General features: G+C 34.5%; 1 protein-coding gene across 4 annotated transcripts in view; it reads right to left on the bottom strand.

Annotated features, from left to right (window-relative positions):
* The window catches only part of LOC124367984 (trafficking kinesin-binding protein milt-like), a 143,955-nt gene that overhangs the window by 23,872 nt on the left and 103,519 nt on the right, over positions 1 to 16,564 (bottom strand). For all 4 annotated transcript variants that reach the window (XM_046825244.1, XM_046825246.1, XM_046825245.1 and 1 more), the window contains 2 exons: positions 9,938 to 10,014; positions 3,717 to 3,921 (listed from right to left, as the gene is read on the bottom strand). In XM_046825244.1, the coding sequence (XP_046681200.1) occupies positions 3,717 to 3,921; positions 9,938 to 10,014 (282 nt within the window). The remainder of the gene's footprint in view (positions 1 to 3,716; positions 3,922 to 9,937; positions 10,015 to 16,564) is intronic.

The raw sequence follows: 16,564 nt of genomic DNA, 5'->3' as shown, positions 1-16,564 counted from the left end.
ACCTGAGGACCATATGATGTGGTTCAATTAGAATACTCATGTCAACCAATTGTCTGCTGTGGTACCTGAGGACCATATGATGTGGTTCAATTAGAATACTCATGTCAACCAATTGTCTGCTGTGGTACCTGAGGACCATATGATGTGGTTCAATTAGAATACTCATGTCAACCAATTGTCTGCTGTGGTACCTGAGGACCATATGATGTGGTTCAATTAGGAATACTCATGTCAATCAATTGTCTGCTGTGGTACCTGAGGACCATATGATGTGGTTCAATTAGAATACTCATGTCAATCAATTGTCTGCTGTGGTACCTGAGGACCATATGATGTGGTTCAATTAGAATACTCATGTCAATCAATTGTCTGCTGTGGTACCTGAGGACCATATGATGTGGTTCAATTAGAATACTCATGTCAACCAATTGTCTGCTGTGGTACCTGAGGACCATATGATGTGGTTCAATTAGAATACTCATGTCAACCAATTGTCTGCTGTAATACCTGAGGACCATATGATGTGGTTCAATTAGAATACTCATGTCAATCAATTGTCTGCTGTGGTACCTGAGGACCATATGATGTGGTTCAATTAGAATACTCATGTCAACCAATTGTCTGCTGTGGTACCTGAGGACCATATGATGTGGTTCAATTAGAATACTCATGTCAATCATTGTCTGCTGTGGTACCTGAGGACCATATGATGTGGTTCAATTAGAATACTCATGTCAACCAATTGTCTGCTGTGGTACCTGAGGACCATATGATGTGGTTCAATTAGGAATACTCATGTCAACCAATTGTCTGCTGTGGTACCTGAGGACCATATGATGTGGTTCAATTAGAATACTTATGTCAACCAATTGTCTGCTGTGGTACCTGAGGACCATATGATGTGGTTCAATTAGAATACTCATGTCAATCAATTAATTGTCTCTTTGAGTATAGTGAATATTGCTGATTTAGATGCTTTCAATCAACAACAAGATTGGCTTATCCCTGAACGACCCTGTCCTAAGCCACCTTCAAACCATTGGTAGTATGACTGTATAAGAAAAGGCTTATTGGCTGCCAATTTTGTCATCTAGTAAGGTAAGGCTTCTAACTTCTATTTTTGTTTAACTGAAACAAACAGAAATTACTGCTTAAGACTGAATTTTTAAACTTGAAATTGTTAAGAGTTCAGACCAAAAGAAAGCATTACATAATATTTTTACATAACAGAAGTACTAGAAATAGCTTTAGAAGAGCCTACTGTTACTCAACTGATATTTTGTCAGTGATAGTACATGTTACAATGGAAGAGGTCACATCCAATTCTGAAAACAAAAGGTCGGACAAAGACCTATTGTACAATCTTATTGTTCCAAGTAGGCAGTTGTTTTGCGTTCATGGGAAAGGTTTTACAAATAAATTTAACCGAGCCCATTTAACTGGGCAACGGTCTCAAAACTGACCAAAACAACAACAAAGCAATACAGAAATAGGATAATATATTTATGGTGCCTGATTGGATTGTATGCTTAGTTATAATCTTGTAAAACATTGCTTCTTTATGTTAATATAACGGAAACTAGCCTTGGTCAAGTACTGTATATATTTTTATTAAAACTAGAAAGTATCACATTTAAATATTATTTTTATTCCACTAGGCTTTTTCCACTATAAATTCATACCATACATTGTCATTGTGAATACCATGGCTTAAAACCCATTGTAACATATTATGTTCAATGAACAATTCTGTACAATTATAAATATAGTCTATCAGTATACTTTGGTAAGTATTGACGTATTGGAACGTCTTTTGTTCATAAGTGTAATAATGTTGAATCCGAACTCATCCAAAATAGCGTGGCAAAGCCGTGGGTATCCTAAGTAAGCTATCTGCGCATTCAAGATATCAAGTCAGGATGGCTGTGTGGTCTCTTGGACCCGGGGATAGCTTTGGAGTCACAGGTTCAATTTCTGCACCAGACTTTAAGGATTTTTGTGGTTGAATATACATTTAAGAGAGTCACTGGTCTGTGGTAATGGCGGCAAACAGTGGTTAACTTTGGTAGAATTAGTAAGTCACGAATTAGTGATTTTCTTGTATAAGTGTACCAGACTAAAAACACCCGTTTTGCATTTTTTCCTTCACTTAAAAAAAAAACTTGATTTATATTGTTTTATGTTCTACAAGGCATTTATTATTCAACCATGACCATAATAATAAATTGTAAGAGATATAAAAAATTTAAGCCACGATTCGCAAATCTTTAAAAGTCCATTCTCCTTAAAGGGTAATAATCTGGACCCAAGCAACTATTTTACGTAAAGTGCATCTCAATGTCAACCAGATTGTAACCTTGTTCAGAGTGTTACAAATTTAGAAAAACGAGTTGACTTGATTATTAATGCACACAATAACCTACTCAAGATAATTTATAATCTATGAATGCTACAATGATAGTTCTAGTTTGTCTCAAACCAAGTCAAAACCACCCTAATATGATAAACACTATGTTGCAACAGCAAATTAATCAACCAATCATACACAGTCAACATCGTTATTAAATGTTACACATCACCAGCTGAGTAATTTGAATTCACTCACTTCAACAATTCGGTGAATCCCTGTATTGTTAACTATTGGTCAATCACCAATACTTTCCTTGTTGTGATACTGTTAACTAGATACTGGATAGAGTGTATTCTTCTTAAGCACATGTTTTTGTACTATTCAACTTCATAACTATACAATTACTGACAAGTTATTTATTTTTGATTATGTGTTAAAAATATTTTATTTTTATAGCACACACATTATGACTAGTACAACAAAATTGTTTAACTACATTGTTGCATTTTGTTTGACTAGCGAAATTCTTTATTGCATCCAATTATAGCCTTTATTGCATCCAATTATAGATAAGAGTTATCAATGTCGCTCTTAGTTGTAAAATCAACTGAATAAAAACAAAATTTGAATCATAAAATAGTCCTTCTAGCTCAGTCAGAAGGAAGTAGGTACATTTTGTGACAGATTTACAGGTACTAAATATCTTACAATCAAACCGTGTTACATAAAAAAAATACTCAGTTAACACCCTGAAATTTTTGTTTTGTTTTTTTCCCTTGGTTCATAAATAATGGAACTGTGGATGTTTCTACAGTTTGAATGGCCACTATCTATATTGGTGTACCGAGCTGGCCAATGAGCTAATCTGAAATATTCATAAGATCAATTTTTGTAGTTTCAGCTCGTTTGGGTTCTTTTTTCTTGTTTGTATACAAAACCTACCTAAAATTTTAACCATGAAATGAACACAAGTACACATATGTAAAAAATGTATCCATGGCTACAAATATTGCTCATGAAAAAAGTTTACAAACCTTTATTTATGCTCTCCTGAAAAATTGTGTTTTGCCACTTTATACCACTTTGTGTTCAGATGGAAGATATGTTGATCTTAATTTTGTAATTAATGGTGGTATTAATGTTCTAATTATTGGTTTCATTTGCTAACAACACTCAGTTAAAAATGTTGGTGCATATTTTTTCTTCTGGCTTGTATATTTAGGGTTCTTATTACAAGATAAAAAACCACAGCTGCAAAATTTTGGATATGGTGCTTCTAAAATTTGCCATGTTGTTACTCATTTTATACTGTATAATATATTGATTTACAATTTTTTCTTATGTATTGTTTGTTGTTGTTACATACCTGGCTCGGAACCCGAGTCGTCCACATCGTTGGTGAGGATCTGGATCAGTTCAGTCTTCTTGGTGAGCTCGTGTGTGAGCTGCGTTATCTTCTCGTTGGCACTTCGTAACTCTCCCTCTAGCGACGCAACATTGGCCTCAAGCTTCTGGTTGTGGCCGAGTAGCTCCTTGCCGATGCGAGCTGTGAGCTCGATGTCCTTTTCTTTCTGCACCGACAACATACTCTGGTTAATTAACAACCCAATGACAACTTTTATCTACTTAAGCAATGTTCCAATATAAAATGCACAATATTATTAAATGATAATTTCAACCATTGATGCACATATGATAGAATTTTCATTGACTAGGACTGTCTATCAAAAGACAAGTGAACTTTCATGAACTCATAATCACAGTAGACTTTGGACTTTATACAATACGTTATCAGTTTCTGGTCTGCATGCTTTAAAAAGGGCTTTCTCATCTAATGGCTTTTTTAAAGCAAACATCAATACTGTACTTAGCTATTGTGCAATACACCTATAATGTTACAGATTTAAAAGTTTAAGTAAAATGTAATATTTCTAAGTAAACCAAAAAAACTTCAGTATGAGTATACCAGTTTTTCTAAGAGAATTACACTGAATAGGATGTTTTAATATAAATACTGAAACGTTTTAATGTAAAAAAGAAATAAATTGTAATTGCTATTCATGTAAGTCTAAATATCTAATTAAAAATTCATATTGACTACACGTTGATTATTAAAGTTTGATTATTAATCAAACACAAATTCCAAATAACATTGATTTATTGTGATTAAATTATTTTCAAAAAACTCAAAAATAACTTACTTGAATCTAGCTAGGTTTTACAGAAAAAGAACTGCAAATTTGTTTTTTTTTTTTTTTTTTTTTTTTTAATATTGTGTCCATTTCCAAGGAGTAAACATAATTGTTTACTCTTATTTTCTTACTATGTTTACTGCTTTATTAAGGAACCGATGTACTTAAGCAAGCGTTTATCGCGTTCTTAAAATCTTGTCATTGTCTGTTTTGTCTTTGTAGTAACTCTTAATAGAATTGTCCTTCAGTCCTGAAACTTTGTACGTGCCTCTTGGCCGAAGGAAGTCCTCTACTGATTTTGGAGTAAAAAGATCAAAAGTAAAAGTAAAAATAAAATTCTAACATTTTTACATTCATCTTATATGTATCCTTAGGGGTTGTTGGTGAGCCGAGAAAAACGAGAGTACATAAATTTGTAAACAGATTTTATTGTGAATGTTAAATCATATATTATTTATACTGGTAATTGTTTATACTCGTAGTACTTCACGAACTTTTCTCACGTGAAATTATGTTTTACAGTAAACCCAAAAACAAAGAGAATACATGCATTGTAGTATAGAAATAAGCTACACACACACACACACACACACACATATATATATATATATATATATATATATATTTCCATGTATATTCCTTTTCCATATCATATACTAAGGAATTTCTTGTTTTATTTCTTAACCAAGACAGAAATAGACTAGATATCAATATTTTTTTATCAACCTAAGTAACACTTGAAGATAAAGCCAAATTCAGACACCAGATAGTTACTTTAAGGATTATGATCAGAGTTATGTAATGCTGATATCTTAATCACAAGTGCATTGTTTACTATTATAGCATGTTCTGATAAATGGTTAACAACACTTTGTGCGAACAATTAAGTGAGATTTGGAGTCTGTATATTATAACTTCACAACCAGGTAAATAGGTCACCCAGCACCTTAAATGACTGTAGTACATAATGAATTGATTGGTTTCGTTTTTTTTTTCCTTCCTGAGGGAAAAGAAGTTTGTCCAACCGCACTTAGTACTAAAAGGACATTTGCGCCTCCCTTACTTTAATATTTGTGCCCTCACTTTAATTTTGTGCCCTCAAAGTCCGAGGCTTTTGCAGAAACCAATCAGATTTGAGGGCTCCTGTTCTCTGATATCCTTAGGGCTGAGGAGATATGCTCCCAGGTATCTTATCCGAGTTTCTATGATGGCAGGACAATCTGTGCTCCACAGTTTAGAAAAAACTACCACTACACTTCAATTAATAGGTTATCTTCACTAATTTCACGCATACAGTCTGGTTATTTCACAAATATAAAACTAAATTCAATAAAGAACATTTTAATACTTTTCAGTCCAACCTTGTCTTGCTTTTCTCAAGCTTTTTCAGCCTTCAGCTTAGTAAACAGCCCAGTAAATAAAGGTTAACTGTATAAAAACATTCTGGGAAAGCTGAATTGGTCTCAGACCAAAGCCTCTTATGAATTCTCCAAAAGTCGCACCTCCCACTCAAAGAGTGAAAGTGTAAAGCTTCAATAAATCACTCACAAATTGGTTTTTTTTGTCGTAGTGAGTCAGTTTTACTATAATCTGTATTAAATTGTATTATAATATTTTAAGTGTAGACTCGAAAAGTGTTTGATATAAATATACAATAATATACAAGTACCTAATGATGAATTCGTTGAATTCAAAATGTATACTGTACAAATAAAATATATTGAAAGTGTTAAAAGGTTTTATTATTGTATATTAAATTTATTATAATTTTTTCACTCAACTGTAACGGTTAAGGCAAAAAGTTTTAAATTTTGTAACCAAATAGCATACTTTTTGATCTGTAATTATTTAAATAATAAAATTTGAGAACAAAGTTTTGTACTACACGTTATTATCTATAGATTGATGTACATTTCATAATGGTAACATGCATATCTCTAAACCCAGCAGGGATCACTTCTGGCTGGTTTATACCTTCCAGTTGAACCTACCACTGGGCACAGCAAAAACCGATGTGTCATTTAAATCTGGGCAATCTTATGGATGTCCAGGAGCAATCACTAGGAAATGTAATCTTATGGATGTCCAGGATGTACATCACTACCGCAAATGTTGAGATTCTGGGGTTCAAGGGCAATTCGATACGTTCTAGTCTACTGTGGAGATGGTGTTGGAGTTGGGTTCGTTCTCTAACTATCAAGGTTCTTGCTAGCCTCAACAAGGGTGTGTCACCCCCTGGCTGCTTTGACCGGAGAGGCTGGTTCAGAGCTGGCCTCCCCTTCTTCCGGGGGACATGACTTTGAGATTAGTGCCCTAATTCTTTCCTCATGGATCTTAATAGGAGACAGCCTCTACCCCCCCTAACCTCACCCATCCTGAATATCCTGTCACTCCGGAAGCTAAGGTTTTTATAGGACTAAGTGCAATTTTTAACCTTCTTGTCCTAGGAGAACAAAAATACGTGTCTCCAATGTGATTGAGGCACCAGAGAAATGAACTCTTCACCAGCGCTGTGCAAGGTTTCTGGTATCAACCTCAGTTTTGTTGTGACCAACCGGATTCACTCTCACTGAGAAAATTGACCAAATACTGACGGCACAGAGATCTCTGCACTCCTGGAGACAGTTTAATGGACGTAACCATTAAACTGGGGACATAACCTGAATTCTACTCTTCCTCTCACCACAACAACGACCCCATTTGCTGGAGCAATTTCTTTGTTGTGGCCTGATAGCTCTTCATAACAGTTCAGCCCATCAGGCTTCAACACTTTCATTCTTTTTCTCTTCTGCTGACCCCCATAGAGAGAAGAGGTAAGACGGTAATTAGGAGAAAATCCGACTCCTTTCATCAAGTAAATTGGAAAAAATTCCTTAAATAAAGCTTCTTCATATATCTGGATTGCTTACTTTCGTAACCTAACATAACGCCCTTTTGCTAAGCAAGCTAATAAATGGAAAAATTCCAGATTGAATCAATATCAATGGAGTAATTCTATTTTTAAGAATAACATAAACCACAGGTACATTTGATTGCTCAAAATAAAAAAATAATCATAATACCTCACATTAACCATTCAAATTATATTTACCATAGATTTATAAATTAAAACCAAAACAATTTTTTTTATTTAAGAGCTGGCTGTAATGAAACAACCAGTAGTTTTATCCCCTAAAATCATCACACTTTTAAACCCTTACTTTTTATCCAAAAAATAACAAAATTGATTATTTTTTAAATACAATTAATATGTTTTTACTTTTTCTTGGAAAGTATATACTCTTTAGTATTTGAAAGATAAAATTTTATTGAAAAACAATAAAAATATCGAAAAAACTACAAAGCATTTAGATGAATGAATATTAATCAAAACGAGACAAGTATTTGAGATTTAGTGTTGATATTATGGCCACCAATATAACTACCTATTAATAATAGAATTGAAATGGTTTTTCAAATTTATTTCTGTAGATTTTTTCAAATGAAATAAATAAGGGAGCAAATTCGTATACATACTTAAAGGTACTTGTGTGTTTTGTGAAAAAGTTTTGTAAGACCCTTCCAGTTGCCCTATTATCCCCTTACTTATAGAATCCTTGTTTCTTTTAGGTTATATTTGTACTGTTTACCTACTCATTTCCAACCAATATTGTAAAATATTAAGAGCTGCTACAGTTAAACGACCTTGAATTTTTCCCAATGTTAAACTTGCAGTTTTAGGCTCTTACTTTTAGTCATAGAACTATGGGAAGTGCCTCATTTTAGAGATAGAATTCAAATGCAATTCAAAATTTATACGGATCTAAATGATTTTTAGTTTTTCTTGATATTTTTATGGATTAACCAGAAAAACATCTCAAACTTTATAATACTTCATCGTTTAAATATTCAAAAAGTATACACATTCCAAAGACAGCAAAAAGCTTATGGGTGTGTATCAATCATATCTTTAAAATAAGACACATTCCACAAACCTATGATCAAAATTAAGAGTGTAAAACTGCATGAGTTTTAACATTGATCTTAAGAGGATTGCTATTTACATTTTTTGCTTTGGCAACACTGACCGTTTCCAGGGCATCAGCTGGCATTTGCGGTATAAACTTTTATAAACTTTACATTATTGAACATAACGTCAACCACAGTATTTTGTCTTTTGAGTGCGATTTGTGTTTTTTGCAGCTGATTGAAAAGTGAAGTCCCTAGAAAAAAGTGGAATTTTATCCGTGAACACCTTTGTGCAACTATTTTTCATAACTTTCTACATGGATTGTCACAAAAAGAATGCATCAATGTCCTTAATACATTATATATTGATGAAACCCCACCTTACAGCACTGTCAAAAACTGGTATAATATGGTTCAGACATGGCCAATGTTCACTCCACGAAAAAATTTGTGAAGGCCTTTTAAAACCTATCGTGCCTGTAAACATTGATACTGTTCTTGAACTGATGAAACAAGACCGTCATGTGGCATACCATGAGATTGAGGCGGCCTTGGGTATTTGTATGACTAGTATCAACAAGATATTGCATGATTATTTGACCAAAACAATGTGTTCCTGTTGGATCCTGCATAACCTGGCCAACGCTCAAAAGAAGGCTCAAGTCAACTGGTGCATTAAAATGCTGAAAAAATTTGCTAAAGGTGCATCAATGGCACAGTATATAACCCCGAAACAAAACAACAATCAACTGCGTGGGTCTTTCAAAACGAGCCAAACCCAACATAAGCTGTTTGAGGAAGAGGCACATCGAAGTAAATGGTTGCCTGTTTTTTTGGCATTACTAGTCTTGTGACAACAGAGGCGTTGGAGCAACTTAAGACAATCAACCGTGATGGTACACATTAATTTGTTTGCTAGAAGTCTTTAGTGAAATTCGGAAAATGTCAAAGAAGAGGCGAATCATTCTTCATCATCACAATGACAAAACACACCGCTGCTCAAATAATTGAATTTTTAACCAAACAGAAGGTCGAGTTAATAGACAATCCACCATACAGCCATGCTTTGGTACCCAATGACTTTTTTTGTTCCTATACATTAAAAACAAACTGCATATTCAACAATTTTCAACACCAGAAGAAGCTGTTTTTGCGTATTTAGCATATTTTGAAGCTACCTCAGTCGGAGTGGAAAAAATGCTTTGAAAACATATGGAAATGTGTAGTAAGCTAAATGAAGAACATTTTGAAAAACAATAAAAGTAGATTTGATCATAAATACTTGTTTTTTTACTATTAGGTCAAAAATATAAATAGCAACCTCATATTCAGAAAAAAAACTGAAGGTCATTTTACTAAAGCCGGCCCTTCAAGTTATTTTTGTTTTTCCGTACAGAGCTTAGATCTTCTTAAACACAAAATAATGTACAGTACGACGACTGCTTACCTCTTCAAGAAGCCTAGTGACCGCCTCTATGTCATTGTAGGTCTTGGTCATCTGGCTGACCCTGTTGCTGCATAGAACTGTAACACAAACACAGACCATCAATGATTGATCACTACCTGCTGTTACAATACTGACAATAACTAATGTTTGCTAGATGACTTTGGAGAACCAGCTGATGTGATGATCAAGATACAATGATCTTCGTTTAATGATCTAGGTGCAAGTCCTAATTTAGTATTTTATTAAGATATTTTTCTTTTTTAGGGGGGAGGGGAGGGAGAGAAGGAGAGGCCAGACTCTTTTTGAGCCTTATTCTGCCCATCTTCATGAGCCAATGGCCTGTGCGAGGATTTTATCAAACAGAATAAAAGGGAGAATCGACACTATACAAGGTCGATGGTATTGATAAAAAGGGTAAATGGTAAATATCATAGACAGAATCTGAACCTATGCTGTCTTTAACTTAGACTCAAAGTCCAACCACCTCAATCCCAAGAGCTGGGAGGGGGTGAGAGAGAGAGAGAGAAGGGGCTTTCTCCCTCACCACAGATGACCCATACAGGAGTGTGAAACATAAAGTGACACAAATAGACACAAGCACATTCCACATGAACGCATTTTTTTATTTCTTTATCATTCGGATAGGTATTAATCCTAAATTTTCACAACAGGGATCCAGACCTTATAATAAAGAGCCAACTGTATTTGGCGGCCTGTCTTGATTTTAGTTCCATAAGAGCAATGTTAAACTTCAGACACTTTATGACCTTATATTTTGTCATAGAATAATGGGAGATCACTAATTTTAAACTTATTAATACACATCCAAAAGATTTTTCAGTTTTAAAAATAGTTTTAGTTGTCATTCTGAAAAATTTCTCAAAGTTGTATGTGTGTCATCATTTAAATATTAAATAACTTATGTAGTTTACAAGAAAAATATAAAGTGGTTAGATTTGTCTTAATCGTGTATTTAAAATAATATATTTCCAATCATTTTATGATAAAAATAGGGACATGAAAGTGTGTGAAGTAAATAGCACTGTTGTTATGGGGCAAAACAAGGTTGTATCACTACAGTTGACTCGTTACATCTACCTGTACAATGGTCAATAATATAAGCCGTATATAATTGCATATTATAATTTTTAAAGTCACTATTTACAGAACCAATTAGCTGACTGGCATATGTAACATCCCCATTTGCCCTCTAATATTAATCATGGGTAAATATAAGGGGGAAATTGAGGGAGGGGTTCAGGGGCTTTAGGTTCCTAAAAATATTTGAAAGATAGCATTAAAATTGCACTCAGTATTTTTTTAAGGCTCCAACGCATTTATATGGTCTGCCTCAACAATTATTACCAGTAACTGTACAATTTTGTGAAATTTAACTTTACAGAACTATTGTAATTAAACTTATATTTTGATGAAAAGAGTTTAAACTAACAAAACAAAGTATTTAGTTGAAACCGACAAGTTAAAATTGGCAGTCATTCAGTGTGCCAATCATCTAACAGTTGAGACTGTAACTACTCATGCAAAAAATGTTGTGTAAAAACATACCCAGCTAAAAAAACGATTAAAACAGTTCACTACCACAAAAACTGTTATCACCAATCTTAAAAACGTTTTATTTTATAGATATGCAAACGAAATCGTGACATAAGGTGCACTTAAATCGTGGCCATCAAGAAATATACATACAGTGGAAGAATAGTTAAAATTTAAAATAAACTAGGGAGAAGTGAAATTGAGAGTGTTCTCTCGCTTATAAACAGTGGCGGCCCATCTGGGAGGGTATTGATCACGCATGAGGGGGGAGGGGGGAGATGAAGGAGACGCTACGCACTCGACGCCTGCGTCAGACGTCGCGGCGCCTTTACATCCCGCCCGCTGTAACTGAAAGTGGGCACCTCCTAGGAACCCAATTACGTTAACGAGATCCGTCGTTAGATTGACTAGCCGCTAATCGTCCGGCTCGCGCGATTCATCGTCGTTTCCGGGTTGTATTGTTCTTTTGACAAAGTAAAAGACGATGGAATTATTGTTATTATTCTAAACAACCGTACTTAATTGAGATGTAGAATAGAATAAGATTTTAAAAATAACACGTTTGTTTAAATTCCATACACACTCCTAACATGTTATAACTTAAACTGCAAATAAAGAGCAAAACATAATTGCCGCAGCCACTTTAAATGCACTTTATTTCATTTCATGTTTTGGCTGAGCGTTAGCGAAGCCTATTACTCCAGGAACTAGAAAAATTTAATTTCTGTCTGTCTGTCTATCTGTCTGGACGATATTAACCTAACGACTTGAAACTTTCCAGGAAGCCTAATTACTATATTAGCAACATCGAGTTTGATGATTGTGGCGCGTGTCACTCTACAGAATTTGGCTGAGCGTTAGCGAACATTTTTACATTGCTCTAGTGGATAGGGAAGTGAAATTGATACGATACAATTGATACAATATTGATATTGCAACGAGAATATCGCACAATAAATAAACTTCCAAACTGAGTACGATCATAAGACATATATGCCATGTAAAAATCATGTAACCTAATGAGATAGGCTTGAAACTTTGCGTGCAACCTCTGCAACGCCTGTTACGCGATATGTGGTGTGTCCTACCGTTGAAGTTGAGTTAAAAACTCGTATGTCCGTTAAAAAAACTTCATCGTTGATAATTTATTTGTTTTTTTCCAAGATGTAATGAATTTACTGGTACGCTCAGGAACATAATGTTTATTACAAATAAAACACATATTGCCACCGGATTACAACCTTTACTTAAAACAGTAAAACAAATCGGTAAATTTACTCACCCTAATATATGTCACAAAGGTTACAAATTGTGCACTACAGTTGAAAAGCTCAAAACTACAGACTTCCTCCCACTGTACCAGTCCTCTACACCACTCAATTTCACTTATTTAGTGGGAGGGGAGGATGACGTAATGGCCGATATAGTTGAATGGTTACACCACTAGTACTAGGCAACATAATAGAGATAATTAAATATAAACTAATTAAGTCTCGCCTTGACAAGACAAAACACTTCCCTTTGGGTCTAAATTCATTTACACTGTACAGTGTACATTACATAATTATTTTGAAGCGTAAATAATTCAAATGAAAATGTATACTATACTTTGGATAAATGTTGTTTCGAAGTCTTAATACATTTTTCGTTTATTTGAGAAAATACCATCCCCACTAAAAACGACATGCGCCTCTTTACTGTCCATCTTCATATTATCTCGTACTACTATGCGCGTTGTGACGAACATATGTGATTGAAATTTAAGAAATTGTTCTGATATACATTTTAGAAATTTGTAAAAAAAAGGACTGATGCATATTTAGACAAAATACAGCGAGAGATTAAACATACGCGTACTTACTGTCTTTTTATTTCAGCTCCATTTCATATTAAATAATGGCGTAACTGGGGGGTGAAGGGAATAGAACCTATCCCTCTAAATAAGCTCAAACAATTAAAAAAATATATACGTATCTAACTATTAACTTGTTTGAAAAACAACAGTAAAAATCTTTTATTTTGAAAAAGACTTACCTAATGTACTAGATTTAGATTTATTACATAACCCCAGTGTGGTTCTTTAATAACATTCACCCCTCCCCCTCCCCCCACAAAATCCACGAGTCCTAGTTACGCCCCTGATCTCAAACATTTTGTGCGGTACGGCAACTAGCACTGATTAAAATTAAACACCGACAAGAAAAACAACTTACAGTGATTCAATTGAGAATGTTAAATAATGTTGAGATATTTTAATTCATTCAACCCGCGTTTGATTATATTATATATTAAATGTTAAATAATTTTTATCGGCATCTTTGATCAGCCAAGAAGCAGTCAATTATCGGAGAAAGGAAGCAGTGAAAGGCAGAAAGGTCAGTTCAGGACTTCCTGGTAAACACCATGCCACGCCGCCGCACGAACCAGAACCGTCCGAGCCAGAACCAGAATGTCCAGTGGACCTTCACTGATGGCCACGACCATAAATTTCCGGCTCTCGCATCACGTGACATACCGGACTAACATTGTCTGTGCATACGCTGATAAATTATTCAGTAACTGCGTCCGTTGAGAAAAGATAATTCTGAACATATCGGTTTTATTGAAGGAGGAGCTCTTCTTATTGGAAAAACTATTATTTGAAAAAGAAAAGACACAATTATCCAATATTTTTTTCACACGAGGCCTTTCGATATCAAAGATACCATCGTTAGGTGTAAATAAAACCACCAAAGAACCATTAAAAAATATTTAAAGAACACGAAAGATATTATAAATACGGACAAATTAGAAAATCTGTCATATAAATACGGACAAATTAGAAAATCTGCCATATAAATACGGACAAATTAGAAAATCTGCCAAACATACATTAGAAACAAATCACACCTTTAAAAACTTCACATTAATAAAACTAGTCCGTAAACAAGAAGAACTCAACGCTTATAAAACATTACACATAAAAAACATACAGATAAAATATTAAACAATGGTTTTGGACCGATTCAAAATATGTACACCCTTCCTCCAAAATATGACTAAATTCTTTTTGACCCAAACTTTTATACATATATTAATATTTATTTATTTTACTTTTAAATAAACAAATCTTATATTAAGCTCTACTCGGCTGATAAGTGTTTTAAATTGTAAAATACGTATACTATATTTCGAATTGTTGATTCACACCTGACGATGGAATCTTTGATGTCGAAAGGCCTCGTGTGAAAAAAAATAAAATTATCGGATAATTGTGAGTTTTCTTTTATCAAATAGTAGAAAATATCGGTTTTAGTTTTGATGGCGATACGCATTCATGCCTTCAGACCCTGTGATGCAATGAATGCACTACGGTGTCCTGCAATAACTGCCTAACGTTTTAAGTGCAGGCGCAACGCTAACAGAGCCTTTAACGTTAGCTGGACACCGTCTTTCTACTGATGGCAATTCCTTCCCACTACACCGAACTAAATGAAAAGCTGCAGAAATAAGGTGTATTGAAATAAAATACAAACAATGTGAAAAATCACACTGGGAACGATGTGACACCACTCAGCCGTTTTGGAACACGTAATGGGGAAAAGAAAACTGTAAGGTTTGAAGCCGTCTCAGACGATCGCTTCTGCTGATGCACGAATCCCGTGGAAGATTCCTGAGGAGATACCGGTTCCGATCAGAACCCGACAAGTGGACCGGGAACCGCAGCAACCCGAAACGACGACCGCGGGCTGGAGGGCGGGAAGGCGGGAACGGTGTCTCAGTCTCGTCTACTTAGTAGTCAGTCACCGAAGGTGTGCTCTAATTCCCCGCAATTAGACTACTAACGACACCAAGCTCGGTTGCACGCTGGTTAACCCATGCCAAATGACCCGAGACTGTCTAGGCACCTTTTATTCCAAGTATTGAGGCTACCCTTTCAATTAACTTGAATAGCATCAAACTAGTCCAACGCATAACAGAGCCACATCGCTATTGAAGTAGAGAAAACTATTCTGTTACGTTCGAGAGTTCATCCAAAAAAATTCATCCTGAAAATAGGCTATATATAAAAGATACTAATGATTTGTTCCAATGATTTCATTGAATCAGCTAAAAATTTCTTAGAACTACGTCAGAATTGAGAACTCTGGTTTCTTAATTTATCTTTTATCGTCGATCTTATGTCGTACGTTACGTCAACCGATACATAACTGAACAAGTTTATTTTTTATATTTAGACATCAATATACCCGCGGCTTCGCCCGCAATTTCTATGAAACATTCCGTGTATTTGTTTGAATAACTCCCACGATTTCAGTAACACTTGAAGTATTTTTTTTATCAATGTTGAGGAACTCCAAAGTCGTTGTTCATTGTTTTCTTAGTGAAAGCACTTGTGATGAAATATGATAGGGTCCTATGACATTTTAAAGTGGAATTAACCATATATCGTGCATCAGGTATCCATTTTACAGCGTTTACGATTAATATTAAGAGGACAGTAAAGAAAAGGTGTGAGTAATTCCGATCACAGGTTTTGCACTATTAATTATATTTCCAACGCAAAATTGTAGTTTGCTACTTGGCCCCAAAAAAACAATATAAATATACCTATATATAGTTTTTGTAATGAGGTTGGAATTAAAAGCAGTATAGTTTTTTTTTTATTGTATGGATGTAGATATTGTTATTGTAAATTAAAATCAACATCAGTAATACTAACCCATTTCAATAATTACATAATGACTGTTGCCATCCATATATGAAGATAATACATGATACGGTAAAGTTCTTGCTTCCCAATACATGTTCGCTATATCAAACATTTCTTCGGCACAGTCTAAGAATTACATCAGTATTTGTATACCTACCTAATCAGGATCATATACCTTGTCACCTCGACGAGTTTTCTGTCATAAAAACTGCATTTAGTGTCTCGTGTATTGATTTGTTGGTCCAGAATAAATAAATTGGTTTGCCTTGCTGCCACGATGTTGAAATAATAAGTATTGTTACTTTTCTTATGCATTCATAATCGGTTGAATAGTTTATACGCGAAAGTAAAGCAAATCAAAAGCATTTTCATATTTACAA

Source organism: Homalodisca vitripennis, chromosome 8 (assembly GCF_021130785.1).
Source record: "Homalodisca vitripennis isolate AUS2020 chromosome 8, UT_GWSS_2.1, whole genome shotgun sequence".
Taxonomy (NCBI): domain Eukaryota; kingdom Metazoa; phylum Arthropoda; class Insecta; order Hemiptera; family Cicadellidae; genus Homalodisca; species Homalodisca vitripennis.
The sequence above is the reverse complement of the archived record's forward strand: the minus strand, read 5'-3'. Positions and strand labels throughout refer to the sequence as shown.